The 14222-nt window shown below is 41.7% G+C and overlaps 1 protein-coding gene across 2 annotated transcripts; it reads left to right on the plus strand.

Moving 5' to 3' along the window:
* The first annotated feature begins 9312 nt into the window (after nucleotides 1-9312).
* Nucleotides 9313-12172, plus strand: LOC116049813 (histone H2A.Z). Of its 2 annotated transcripts, XM_031299778.2 has the most exons (5): nucleotides 9316-9451; nucleotides 9769-9846; nucleotides 9972-10085; nucleotides 10170-10299; nucleotides 11508-12172. In XM_031299778.2, the coding sequence occupies exons 1-5, from the start codon at nucleotides 9449-9451 to the stop codon at nucleotides 11567-11569; spliced, it is 387 nt and encodes a 128-aa protein (XP_031155638.1). In that variant the 5' UTR covers nucleotides 9316-9448; the 3' UTR covers nucleotides 11570-12172. The 2 variants fall into 2 exon arrangements, with proteins under 2 accessions (XP_031155637.1, XP_031155638.1); XM_031299777.2 differs by having other exon boundaries at nucleotides 9313-9451; nucleotides 9972-10299.
* Nucleotides 12173-14222: the final 2050 nt, after the last annotated feature.

Genomic DNA, 14222 nt, shown 5'->3' on the forward strand with positions numbered 1-14222 from the left:
TTCAGGAAGTTGCATCAAGCTGGCACATTTCGCAACAATAATACGGGAACACTATGTCTTTGCTTCAAAATAAAAGCTCACAACTTGCCAATTTAGAAAAACAAGAAAATCATCTCAGTTTAGATCACAATATTCCACAACATTGGCTACAGATCTGTACATAGCCCACTTTTAGGCAGAACAGATAAAAAAATAGTTTACCTAAGTTAGCATGTTTAACCCGATTACTAAAAACCATGTTGACTATATTCTGGACACACATTTTAAAAATGATTTCATATGTTTCATGCCAGTGCTGCAGAGCAGATTTGAGGCTTGGTAAGCTGTGATATAAGAAGAAGAGACTTTAAAGACTCTCAATTATCTCGTGATGTAATACAAACAAATTTGTTGGTCAGTGTTTGCCTTTTGTTGGTCTTTTGGGAGTGATTTTTTTTAGCATCATACAGAACCTGTTAGACTCAGTAGCCTATGGTTTGGCAGCCGACTCAAATCTCAGGAAATATCAGATCTTCCAATAGTTTTAGCACCTGTTTACATTTAGCAATAAAAATGTGGGCCTCCATCTTTTTTAAAATGATTCCAATATTTTAAGACCCAGTGCTTTTCGACCAGGATTCAGAATTTCACCACCAGATGTTATTTCTGGCTACAGGAAAGAGCATTAAGACCATTGTATGGGTCCATCATTTCTTAATAATTTCCTATTTCCTAGAAATAACTATGTAATCTGGTACTCATAATAGTGACAAATGTCACTAAAGTCATCAGGTTTTCAGAAAAAGAGAATATATATATATATATATATAAGAATAGCCAGTATAATCCAATAGCTAACTCAATAAATAAAATGTTCCTTAAATTGTGTTGCTTATTTTACTCTGATAGTTACAACCGGAAATTGACCAAAACAGTTTTTCGTTCTACCTGGCTTTCGGAAGGGTGCAGCCAGCGCGAGGGAGTGAGGGGAAATGGGCGTGGTCACGACGCGAGTATTTTTGACTGACACTCGTGGGGGCGGGGTCACAGCTTGCATATTGAATGCAGCTTGAATTTCATGAGAAACAATGTTATATTGATGATAATATGCGCCAATCAGAATAAGAGTAGTACAGACAAGTCCTGTGATATTATTAAAATATTAACCAATCATATAGCTGTGTGCATAATGAGGTAGCAGCCAGTGATCCAATTCATGTCCAATTTATCATGAATGAAAGCTCATGTCATGTTAATTCAATTTGTTCAATTGTTGTTGACCTTATTCTTCCTTGTAGTAATACAAACTACAAGATCAAATTACCCAAATTAAAGTACTACACTAGTGTATGTTCGGTGTGTTCCAAGCATCCATTCAAGTGCAAATGCAGCTTCAGCAGGACTACATACCCCCCGCCCCATAACCCTTATTCTTCCATTCTTTCAGGAACAGATGACTCCCCTCCTAGACACACATACACACACACACACACTTCTGCATCCATTAGCATTGTCCCCTCCTCTCCATCCTTCTCTTTAGCTGTTATATCCTCCCTCCCGTCCTCTCTAGCGTCCCATTGGACCATCTGGCAAAGTCCTGTCAGACTAGGTGTCCAGCTGCAGGACTATAGTGTGTGTGTGTGTGTGTGTGTGTGTGTGTGTGTGTGTGTGTGTGTGTGTGTGTGTGTGTGTGTGTGTGTGTGTGTGTGTGTGTGTAGGAGTTAACTTAACTACACACACATGCACTTGTAAAACAGTCACTGGTTAATTAACTCATTGGTCACTGTATTTCTCTGAATCCCCATGGGGATGTTGTGATATTGCTTTGTCTGCTGTTTTGAGTTCTCCTTTGTGTGTGTGTTTTTTTCTCCATCTTATGAACCTGTAAAGTCTATGGAGGAGCAATATGCGGCCACTAAAGGAGATGCTGTTTGCAGTATGTCTGGTTAAGTGATGATGCATATTAATTATAAATGGACATAACTGAATAAATAATAAATGAATCAATCATTGTATACATTTTGGCCATACGTTGTAGTACTGTGACAAATACTGAGGTAAATAAGTTTGCAGCAAAATACATGGGCAGTGCCTGCTGTCCTGACTTCAGTGGGAAGTTCCACCACTGTGGGGCCAGAAAAAAGAAGAGTCTTGATGGATATGAGCAACCACAGGGTCCTCATGTGAGTCAGCCAGGGGCAGAGGAGCACAATGGTCAGCAGGAGTGGAGGGTTGGTCCATGGCCTGGAGGTAAGTCGACCAGCACCTTCTGAAGTGAATGGTTGTACATCAGAATCTACAGGAGCAGGCTACTGAGGCCATGTTTGCTGAGAACAACAGTTCATGGTGCAGGTCGACAGGGTTGCTGTCCCAGCTGGCACCACCACAGTATTGCCAATTGTGATGGACAGTCTTGGCACAGGCATCCTTTCCACTGTCTTGTCATTGTGGCTAAGACGCTTTAAGATGTTTGTTGCAAAAGAGTTTGCAGGTTTTGATTTTAGATGAGTTGCTTGGTTCAAACAAGTGTTATGGGATTGTTTTGGTGCCGCTGGAGGTTCCGCCGGATCTCCCTCATTTCTGGCTGGACGTCCTTCCCCTTCCTCTTTCTTTGTGTTGGCATTCTAAACTCTGGTAGATTTATGGGGACTATGGTTAACTGCTCCTCAGATCTCTATTAGGGTAAATCCAGATGCTAGTTAGACTATCTGTCCAATCTGAATTTTCTGTTGCACGACTAAAACAACCTTTGAACGTTCACATGTTCAAAAACAAGTTCCTTCCTGAGGCTATTTTGCAGAGGCACCATGGTTCTGTCCGGCGCTTAGCACCACCCAAGATGATTGTGATGGGTTTAAAGAAATGCCAATAAACCAGAGCATGTTTTTTCTCCCATCCAGGAATGCTGTATGGACTAGCCAGACCCTCCTCCGCAGCGCTGTGGAGGAAGGTCTGGACATGCGAGACTAGGGTCTCAGTGGTCCAAGACTACTGATTTAAAGTCCCCTTTGTGTGGAATTTGTATGTGATTATAGCATATTTTGTAGAAATAATAGACAATCCCAGCAATAATTGATATTTCTCTTTCGACCCATTCTTCTCTGTGTCATTGGCTCGGATCTGCAGGTGGGGGTTGGAGGGTGTAAAGACATGATATCGGTCATTTATTCCTACCCTATGATACAACCCACAGGAGTGTTTTCCGTCCTCATATCTGAACCAGAGAAGGTAACAGTCGTGGTTTTTAACACATTGTTAACGTTGTGAGGCGGTCCCAGTTTGGTTAGATTTAGACACCAAAACTACTGAGTTAAGTTGTTAAAAAGATGGTGGTTTGGGTTCAAATCAGACGTTACTTCACTTCCTGAAGGTTACCACGTGACGAAGAACATGATGTAGCTCTGTTTGTTTCCATAAAGTTAAAACAACTCTCTGTTTCCAGGGTGCCTGGGTAGCTCGCCTGGTTAGCTCACCTAGTTGAGCGTGCACCCCATCTACAGAGGCTCAGTCCTTGTCGCAGCGGCCACAGGTTTGGTTTCCTCTGCTGCATGTCATCTCCCTCTCTCTCCCACTTTCCTGACTTAATCCATCTTATCAATAAAGGCAATAAAAGCTGGAAAAAAACTCTGTTTCCTTTTCTTTTCAAACAGGACATGAACCCGGGTCTCCTGGGTGATGGTCCTGTGTTTGTTTGACCCATTTGCACGGCGCCCCATTTGCACGGCGCCCTGGATGGGACACATATCCCAATGTTCGCTACGTCACAACTTATTCAGCAAAACTGTTTCCATCTCCCATTTTGTGCATTAACTCTTTTTCGAACAAGGCAAAAACCACCTCAAGTGAGCGTAAAAACTTTTTGCGAATTTGAGGACGTTTTTTCGAATTTTGCCGTTTCCATCAACATTTTCTAATGCAATACTTCAAAATGCGCATAAAAATATGTTATATGTTAATATGACTAGTGGCAGCAGCAGGATGATCCACCAATTAACAAGCAGCTGTTGTCAAAAAGAGCAGCAATACGTTAAGACCAACATCAATACAACAATATTAATCGGGACGATTAGATGTAAGTAGATGTTGCAGGAGTTACATGGAACTATTTCTTGACAAAACATTTTTAAGACTGCATGACCTTAAAGGGGTGATAGAATGATTATATAGGGTATTTCACACTGTTCCTTAAGGTCTCCTAATAGGGTATGTAACATTGATTGGGCTGAAAATTGCCCAGTTCCTATTTTATGGGCCCTTATGCATCCCTGTGGTTTGGCCCTATTTGGAACGAGAGCTTTTCTTCCAAATATGGTATGCTCATGAATATTTAGATGAGCTGCGCGCTGATTGGTTGACATACAGACATTGGAGACGAGACAGCATCTATCGTCTCATATTATATCTCATATTTCAGACACTGCAATTTTTTGCAATGTTTCATCACTAAATTCACTTCTGAGACTTTTTTTATGCGAGAAATCTACTAAATAAAGCTCAAATATGGGCCGTTTTATGAAAATTGACGGCTAATTGCCAATTTGGTAAAATGTGTCGGACTTCAGGAGGTCCACACAGTCTGACGAGACAGCGGCAGCCCCGCTGCGCTTCATATCCAGGAGAAAGTCACCATTACTGGGTTACTGGACAACTGCTCGGGGCTCGGGGCTCCGCGGAGCTGGCCGGCTGCCGGCATAACTAGAGTATATTTACAGTTTGAATTTCGTCACGCCACTTATATAACAGCTACCCCTAAGGTCTTACAAAGCGTCCGATTTCAATTTAATGCATTTTTGTGAATATGACGGGTTTCGTTAGCTGCTAGTGTCCATTCAAGCCTATGGGTAGCTAAAGATCGCTGCTAGCTAGCTAGCTACACTTTCAGCATAACTATAATATATTTACAGTTTGAATTGCATCACGCCACTTATATTACAGCTACCCCTAAGATCTTACAAAGCTAACGCCTGTGTCCGATTTCAATTTAATGCATTTTTGTGAATATGAGGGGTTTCGTTATGGGTAAAGATTGCGGCTAGCTGGCCCTGGAGCTCCGTCAGGGCCTCGGCATTTGGTAGTCCATTAACCCAGAAAAGGGGGCATTTTTGCGGGTATGGAGCGCCGCGGGCTTCCGGTCGTGACGGAGATTCATCTAACTCCCAGCGAGCCGGGGTCTGTGAAGGAGGACACGCTGGGCGACGAGGCAGCACCGGCCGCTGTCACATAGCCTGCTGAACTGCAACACACAGTCGGACAAAATTTGCAATTAGCCATCAATTTTCGTAAAACAGCCCATATTTGACCTCTTGTCAAGTAGTTGATTTCTCGCATAAAAAAGAAGTGAATTTAGTAATTAAAAAGCGGACGAACAATGTATAACATTTCTGAGATCTGCATGACCTAGATTCAGAAGACTAAGCTGACCTCAGGTCAGTGGTGTAGCCTATGTAAATGTTGGGGCGTGACAAAGGTAGACTAGAGCCAAATAAGGAGGAGCCACCGAGTTGACATCAACTCGGTGGTTCGTTGAGATTTTCCCGTTTTCAGAGGCAGTTTCAAATTGTGAGATTTGCAGAGGAAAGAGGTGTCAATGGGATTTTGAGGTTCTAGGTATGTCCTATTTACCCTCCAAACTGTTGTTTTTCAAGTATGACAAGGTAAAATCGGTTTTGCATTCTATCACCCCTTTAACCCTATGAATCATGTATCCTGCAGCTTCCCCATGTGTATCATCTTGTTTGAACACAAACATACAAGTTAGCAATGCTTGCAAGACGCATTGAGGACGAATTGGGATTTGATAGCTCAGACAACATTCGGAAGTGGGCTGGGGGAGGCATATGGCCACATCCTTTTAGCAGTGTGTATGTGAATGTGTCCTGGGCCACATTGAAGAAGCGCCTACTTGAATGACCTCTGCGTAAGCGTAAATAGGTAGGCTACTCATTTGTGTGCACAGGCAACAACAGCTAAATGGATTCTCGTGAATGGAGTACACATGAATACGTTGTCTGATTTCCATTTGAGCCAAAGGCTTCATCTACACTGCTACGTTTTGGTTTAAACACTAATATCTTTTGATGCTTTTACGCCTGCTGTCCTTCTGAGCCTCTAAAACATTTGGAAACACTGCAGCACCGTTTTGGTTTGAAAACAACACGGTTGCTTTGTAATCTGGATGGGCACAAACGGAGACCTTTGGACACAAAGTCTTATCGGTTAGGTAACTTACCTTTCAGTAACAGTTCCACCTCGTCTTCGCTCCAAGATAATAAATCCCTGCACTGACTTTCTCCAAAGGATTTTCTGTATTTATTAACTTCATCTTATTTCAACTTATCAACCGTAACGTCAGACAATCTTCCTGTTTACACCGGCACGCACATGCCCAGTGTGTGTCAATGGTCATGTGATATGTGTTGTCAGACGTGTTAATACGGACGCAGATTAGTTTTGCGACGGGGAGCTAAAACTGTTTGGATGGAGATCACTTATGTCTCAAAACGCCTGCTAATGAGCAGGAATGTTCATGCGCTTTACACTGCGACCAATCGGTGGAGCTGAATGTCCCGTGTGTGTTGCTATTCATGTTGACATGAACATTTATGTTTAAAAACTGTACATGTTCCCTTTTAAATGAAATAAATGAATATGCCACTGCTGATGTTGTCTGGATGTATTTATTAAAGATGTTGCCACTTGTTCTTGAGGTCTTGGCAAGACCAGTGACCCAGCTGTGAACAGCTTGGGACTGTTTCCCACCAAAACATGTTTTCTGTTTTTGTTTCTACTTGAGTTCCAGCAGGCAGAGTGACATCACAGTCAGTTTCTCACGCTCTTTGTCCATCCCTTCTTCCTCTGAGCTCTCCCTAATCAGACCCCCCCCCCCCGTGTGTTGTGGAGACCTTGTCGGTTTTATGTCCCTTCTCTCTAAGGTGCAGACAGAAATACATTCACTGATCCTCACAGCTAACTGCTTTACATGCTTTCATTAAGCGATTAAAGGAGGGTTTCTCTGTGCTCAACCTAAATCTCAGTTTGACACATGGATGTAGCAGCAGGATTTCTTGACATCACAACTGGAGCCAATCAGAGTCCAATATGACACTAGAAGTAAAGACTTTTGAAATTAATAATATTTGTATATGGTGGTAAAGAACACATGGAGAAAAAGACTTCCAAACCTTCAGAAATAGACCATCAGAAGCTCAGTGACAGAGCTCGCAGAGACTGGGCGGTGACGGACAGTAACTGAGGGAGGGAGGGAGGGAGAGAGAGAGAGGAAGAGAGACTGAGGGAGAGAGAGAGAGAGAGAGAGAGAGACTGAGGGAGGGGGGAGAGAGAGAGAGAGAGAGAGAGAGACACTGAGGGAGGGAGAGAGAGAGAGAGGGAGGGAGAGAGAGAGAAAGAGAGAGATACTGCTGAAAGAGGAGTATGCCTGGGAATGAATGGTATGAGATTTGGACGTGACCAGCCTACCACCAGCTGTGCATGTTGTACCAGACACACACACACACACACACACACACACACACACACACACACATTTTAATCTTTTTGGCCGGATATCCGTCACTTTCCTCTTAATTTGTGTTGCCGTTCTAAACTTGGTGGATTTCTGAGGACTATGGTTACTGCTCCTCAGATCTCTGTTAGGGTAAATTCAGACAGCTAGCTAGACTATCTGTCCAATCACAGTTTTCTGTTGCACGACTAACAGCTTTTGACGCATGTTCCACCAAAACAAGTTCCTTCCCGAGGCTATTTTGCAGAGGCACCGTGGCTCCGTCCGGAGCTTAGCACCGCCCAAGACGATTGTGATTGGTTTAAAGAAATGCCAATAAACCAGAGCACGTTTTTCTCCCATCAAGGAATGATGTGTGGACTAGCCAGACCCTCCTCCGCAGCTCTGTGGAGGAAGGTCTGGACATGCCAGACTAACATCAGGCTAACTATAACTCTAGTATGTGATCATATTAACCACTGTCACTAATCACTAGGTAATGTGGACTAAAAACAATAATAACACATTCATTTATGCCTCAGGCACTAACATTAAAATAATAGGCCATACTTACTTTAAGCACAGTATATACATGTGTAAATGAAAATGTTTCAAATAGTTTTTGTATATATTGTATATTTGTATTTTTGAATATATTACATACATCAAATGCATGGAACTCACAGTGGACCAGAAGGATATTAAACTAAAACTAATTCTACTGGGGCCCCAAGAGTTCAGTCTAGCTCTGCAACTCTGGAAAGACACAGTTATTGTAGGCCCAGTTTAATATGTAACTTAATTTTATACAATATATGTCGTACGGGGTCCCTGCTCATCTCTCATTCAGTAAAGGGGTCATTAACTTAAAAAACGTTGAAGACCCCTGGTTTAGAGTAAAGACTGCATGTGCAACCATGAGCATTCCACTGCCCTCATGTGGCCTAAGTAACAAACTACAACAGGACAATACAAACACTGGTAATAACCACAGAGGAAACAGTGAGGAAATGGGACAGAAACACTTCCTGCTTATTCAATTCAAGCCTTCAGTTTAGAGAATGGATGCACAGCTATTGACTGTAAACATATTCAAGTTTGTAGAAGACACCAGTGTGAACAGACAGGTGGGCTAATGGGTTTGACAGAACATCCAATTGCTTCTTTTAGGAGAGGGGTGCTTGGCAAAATAAGTTTTAAATCTAAGAAAATTACATAAATCAGGAAAAGCATGCAATGACAGTAAATTATTTGCAAGAATGCTACTTTTTGAGTATGAGTTTTTAATATTTTATTTTATTTTATTACATATTTGATAAAGAAACTTATTTTTTTTAATCATACAACATTTGCCGCTGATTCTAGGAAGTTGCTACTTTTCCCTTAAATGGGTAAAAAAAGAAGATATTATCATTATTGGATAATATGTTGTGTATGAGATGGACCAAATATTAAAGGTCCACTGTGTCATTTTGATAATATTTGTAAGCAGTTTTCCTGTCGAGGTTCAGCCTAATAAATTGAAGCTTGTTCAAACAAACAAATGTTGCTAATATTTTCACTCAACATATCAACTTCAGATACAGATTATTTCGGTTCTAAATTTAAAAAAATGAATAAATTCCTATGGAAAAAAAGTTTTCAGAGTTTTTTCATTACGAAAAAGACAATGGGAATAGACCATGGAAATGTCAGAACTACATTACCCAATATTACGTAGAACGAAAATTAGGCCTACCAACCGCTACCAACATTTCTCGAAAAGGGAGGTCTTTTCTCATTCATTGGCTGAACGCCAAGGCAGGAAACACATGACAAGAGCGCTCCCTGCAGTTACCCGGATAAAGATTGGCTATATAATAGGGACAATTGAAGGCGGGGGTTGTAGTCCAAACCAGCAATCGGTACTTGGTAGTAAGGTACTCGATTTTGTGCTGCAGCTTCAGAAATTATTTGTGGCTTTTAAATATGGTAAGCAGTTCATGTCGTCTTAGCGACATATCAGGACGATAAACTGTATATACTAGTGGTTTGTTGGCAATACATGTTACATATCCGCTAGTGCGGTGAATTTTTCTATTTTGGTGAATAGCTATCTATTAGCCGCTAGCGTTAGCTGTTGTATTAGCTTAGCATGCTAGCTAACTAGTCGTTATTGGGCGAGCCAATAGAATGTGTACAGAAAGGGGCGGTTAAAATTGGCCATATTTTGGGTAATGTTATTCCACGGTAATATGTGATTGAGCGGCTGCAAACTCATTAACAGTAACGTTACTCGTGTTTTCCAGGCTGGTGGTAAGGCAGGTAAAGACTCCGGGAAGACCAAGACGAAGGCTATCTCGCGCTCTCAGAGAGCAGGACTGCAGGTTTGTCCGCTGAAATTCATTCATTGTGCTAGCGTTACTACAAGCTAATGTTAACCAGCAGAAGTTCCTCACCTCGGCTGGTCGCCTTTAGCCGTTAGGCTAACGAACCCTTTGTTTTTCTGCAGTTCCCAGTGGGTCGTATCCACAGACACCTTAAGTCCCGAACCACCAGCCACGGCAGAGTGGGAGCCACTGCAGCGGTGTACAGCGCGGCTATTCTGGAATACCTCACGGCCGAGGTAACGTTAACGCCAGCCTCGTTTATCTCGCACCATATCCCTATCAGAGCCGATGTACATATATCAAGTCTGGCTTTGTTTCAGGTTCTGGAGTTGGCAGGAAATGCCTCCAAGGATCTTAAGGTGAAGCGTATAACCCCCCGCCACTTGCAGCTGGCTATTAGAGGAGATGAAGAGCTGGACTCGCTTATCAAGGCCACTATCGCTGGTGGAGGTAAGGAACAAGTTCTGCTCCTTGGCGGTATTGGAACGTGAATATTAAGCTTTGAGCGCTATAGTTTAAATATAATTGAATTAATGTGTGTATATAGCTGCCTTCCATTCTTTTGCTTCTTAAAAGCCCTAATTGGGTTATACTTCTCAGAACAACCAACCGTCCTGACCACGTCTGCACAATATATCATTGTTTATCGTCATCACGATATCAACTGGTACAACATACACATTGCGAAAGGCTGCAACATATCACGAAAGAAACACAGATGTTTTTGGGCTAGTTGAAAGAAATGTCAGAAAACTGAAATGTAACGGTTTTAATTCAATGTTCAATTTGTTCAGTAAAACTGTTGGATAGGATTTCCATTTGTTTTAAATTCAACAAGCAATTTGTTTTAAGAATACTGAAAGCAGCAGAACGGAGTACATTTTAATATCCCTTTATCGCAAGTAATATTGTTGCGATATTTAACAATTATATCACATTTTCCTCAAAACGTGCAGCCTGACTCCTGACCATTGTGGTCTTGTTTAAACAATGAGTCCATATTATATACTGTAGGCTTGTGCCGGCCAGCGATCACATTATATATCGACTATTGAAGCAATTTTAACTTACTATCAGAACTAAGATGTTATAAAAAAAATCTCGAATCTGCACCCGACTGTTCACTTAGATGTTTCTGGAGTGGCAATCCCGTCCACTAAGCCACTTAACCCTTGTGTTGTCCTCCCGTCAACCTTGAAAAAGGTAGGTAATGTTTACCTTGTGCGGAGCCTCGTCTCCAGCACGCCAAACAAACTACAGTTATTACATGTACTTAAACTATAGGAGGCGGAACACGTCTCTTTCTAAAACGAGGGTTTGTGCAGGGTGTCTCGCTAGTGACGATCTGACACATCAGTGGTCTGCAGGGGTTTAACTCTCCCTTCTATTATTGGCTAAGCGAGATTGGAACATCGACTGAGGTGCTACCACATACTATCGCCACTTTTGCTAATATAAACTATAAAAGAGCGTGTCGAGCAGAGCCATACTTGCAGTGGAAGCACAGCATAACAGTCCAAAACAAAGATTACAGTCACAAGACATGAAAACATGTCTTAACAAATCCTTGTGTTGCTGCCTCTGGATTTTCTGATTATCAACTAACTTAAAGCGCTTTAGGCTGCATTCACACATCACATTCTGTCCTTTGTTTCCAGGTGTGATCCCTCACATCCACAAGTCCCTGATTGGAAAGAAGGGCCAGCAGAAAACCGTATAAATTGCTCTGGAAGTTGTGCCATCTCAGGACGACGTCTGCATTAAGTGGTTAAATGTCTTTTTAGATTTAGGAGTTATTTGTATTGGTGAACTTGCATTTACTCACCTGGGGTATTTTTTAAAAGTGGCTTCAGAGAAGCTCATTTTTGTGTTTCTGCTTTTTTTTTCTGGTGCTGCATTTTTTTTTTTTTAATTTTTTGTTGCAACTTGCTTTTGTGGCAATTCAATGTTCAAAGTGGTGTTTTAATAAAGCTCTAACTGGGCATTTGCTGTTTGTTCTTTCAGTTCTTGCACTTTCATGGGCTCTTATGTCTACACTGTAGGTATTTAGTTGGCTTCTCCAGTGTGGATGGTGTACATGTGTTTGGCTTTAGTGGTCTTAATCTTCCCAGGTTGAAAGCACCCACCTTGATCATGAAAAAAAACTAAGGCTACCACAGCCTGCAAGTGGAAGAGTCATGGCATGCTTAGAACCATCTTAAGCATGCAAACCTGTAATTGCATAAATTGCAAAGCATGTTTTACATCGGTTTATCCCTGGACTGACATGACCTGGGAAAACCCTGTTATTTCTGGATTGCTGAATAAAGACTATAGACTGGCACAGTTGAGCGTTTTGCATGTTGTGTATGAAGGCAGTTTAACTACATTCCTGGTTTCAAAGTGAGATGGTTAAAATTATAAGTATGAATAGTGTATACAGGTACTTTTTAGTTTTAAATCCGATCACTATTGGAAAACGGACAGGACAAAGAATAATTCAATGAATGTTTGTTTAAAAAGCAACTTGAAAGGCACAAAAGCTGGTTTCTAAAGGAAATGTTCTATTAGTATTAAACATCTTGTAAGTGCCTAATGTTACATACCAGGTGGTCATCCAGTGTTATATAGGACATTTTAAATGAAATGTGAGTATTTGGTAACCTATTTACAAAGTTTAATTCCACTGTAGAGAAATATTTGATTTTTAGCATATTTTGAAGAAAGTGCTAATGGGCCATTTATTCAACACCACAAACTAAAATGTCAAGCCTCCAATAGTGTAGCTGGGAAAAGTGTCAATCAAATCTTAAACCAATTTCCACCACTAGATGACACTATAACACCACCACAAGCTTTCTACTGTGTAGTCCCAACCATGGCTCCTATTTTTCTTCTATAACTGAGGGCAGGGCCTGTTTTTAATCAAGCATCAGATGCGTCCTAAGAATGATAGCATCAGTTATCATTCAGACACTAAAAGAAATCATGTAGATTCAACAAATTGAAAATACTGACAGGTAGACCTATATTATTCCAACATCCAAAAACATGCATAATTCACACTAAACGAACGGTTCGTGCTGATCCCAGACAGAGAGATGGAGACTTGTGTGTCCCACAATGCAACTCTAAGATTCAAGAAGTGTGTTATGCTAGTAGCGGCTAATGTAGCCTTTAGCAGTGATGAGAAGCTACAGAGGTCTGATAAACTCTTCTAACTCCACACCTCCAGAGTTTTGTCTGTTTTAAATTTGTAGTCCATAGCCCCAACTGACGCTGACTCAAGTGACATCACCTGAGGACATTTATCAGACTTCACACAGCTCCTCAACACCTGGACACACACTTGGATGTGTAAAATCGGTGGAGTTCTCCGTTGAGAAACGATGCACTTTAACAACCCTTAGTGACAGAAACAAATGATTTTTTCAGATTTTTCATTTTCAAAAAATACCCATTCCTTCTTAAGTGCTTATGTGCTGGTCCAGTATGGGCTGAAATATGTGCCACCAGATACTGAATTTGAATAATTTATATTTGAATTTGAATTGCTAAACTTGAATAATTGCATTGAAAAACTGAATTTGAATCACATAATTTGAAATTGCATTGCATTGAAAAACTGAATCTGAATAGTATAATTTGAAATTGAATTTATTCGTTTCAAATCGAGCGCAGATCGATAGATAGAGTTCAGTGGCGCAGGATCATCAGCACTAAAGATGACTGTTGTGCTGCTTATGGATGTTCGAACGAAAGAAATTAAGAAAAAAACCAGCATGGGATACCATTTCACAGGTGAGAATGTGTTTTATGATATATATGCCGCCTTCGACCTGCAATCTGAGCTCCGGCGGCGGCGGGAGGCGGAGAGTTCAGTGGCCGGCGGCAGCGTCTCTTCCCCCGGGCAGGAACACAGCTTCGCCTCGCTGCTGCGCCAGTCCCCGCTGATCCAGATGGGACCGGCCAAAGACAGAGTGGTGATCAGGAGGATCTTCCTCGTAGTCCAGGATGACCTGTAGAGGCAGCAGAGTCCGTCTGCGGCTGCAGGATCTGAGCTCACTGCTCACTTCCTGGGAGCCAAAACCGACACCACGCTGCTGGAGGCTCAGGCCGTACTGCTTGGCCCACTGGAGGGAAGGGAAGCCCGGGAGAACCAGAACCAGGACTGAGCGGAGCGGACTGTCACAGCCTGTTGAAGTTTAAATCACAGGTTTCCTAAAGGGAGTCTGGTGGGACTCGGACTGTGGACGACGAAACATGATTTTAAGTCTTGTTAAATAAATAAATACATATGCAGAAATAAATGAATAAATAGTGGAGGAGTGAGCCTGGACATTTCAGTCTGTTTAAACTTCACTTTGAAGCAGAAACTCTTAGTTCAGAAGGGT

The sequence above is a fragment of the Sander lucioperca genome, chromosome 17 (genome assembly GCF_008315115.2).
Source record: "Sander lucioperca isolate FBNREF2018 chromosome 17, SLUC_FBN_1.2, whole genome shotgun sequence".
NCBI classification, from domain to species: Eukaryota; Metazoa; Chordata; class Actinopteri; order Perciformes; family Percidae; genus Sander; species Sander lucioperca.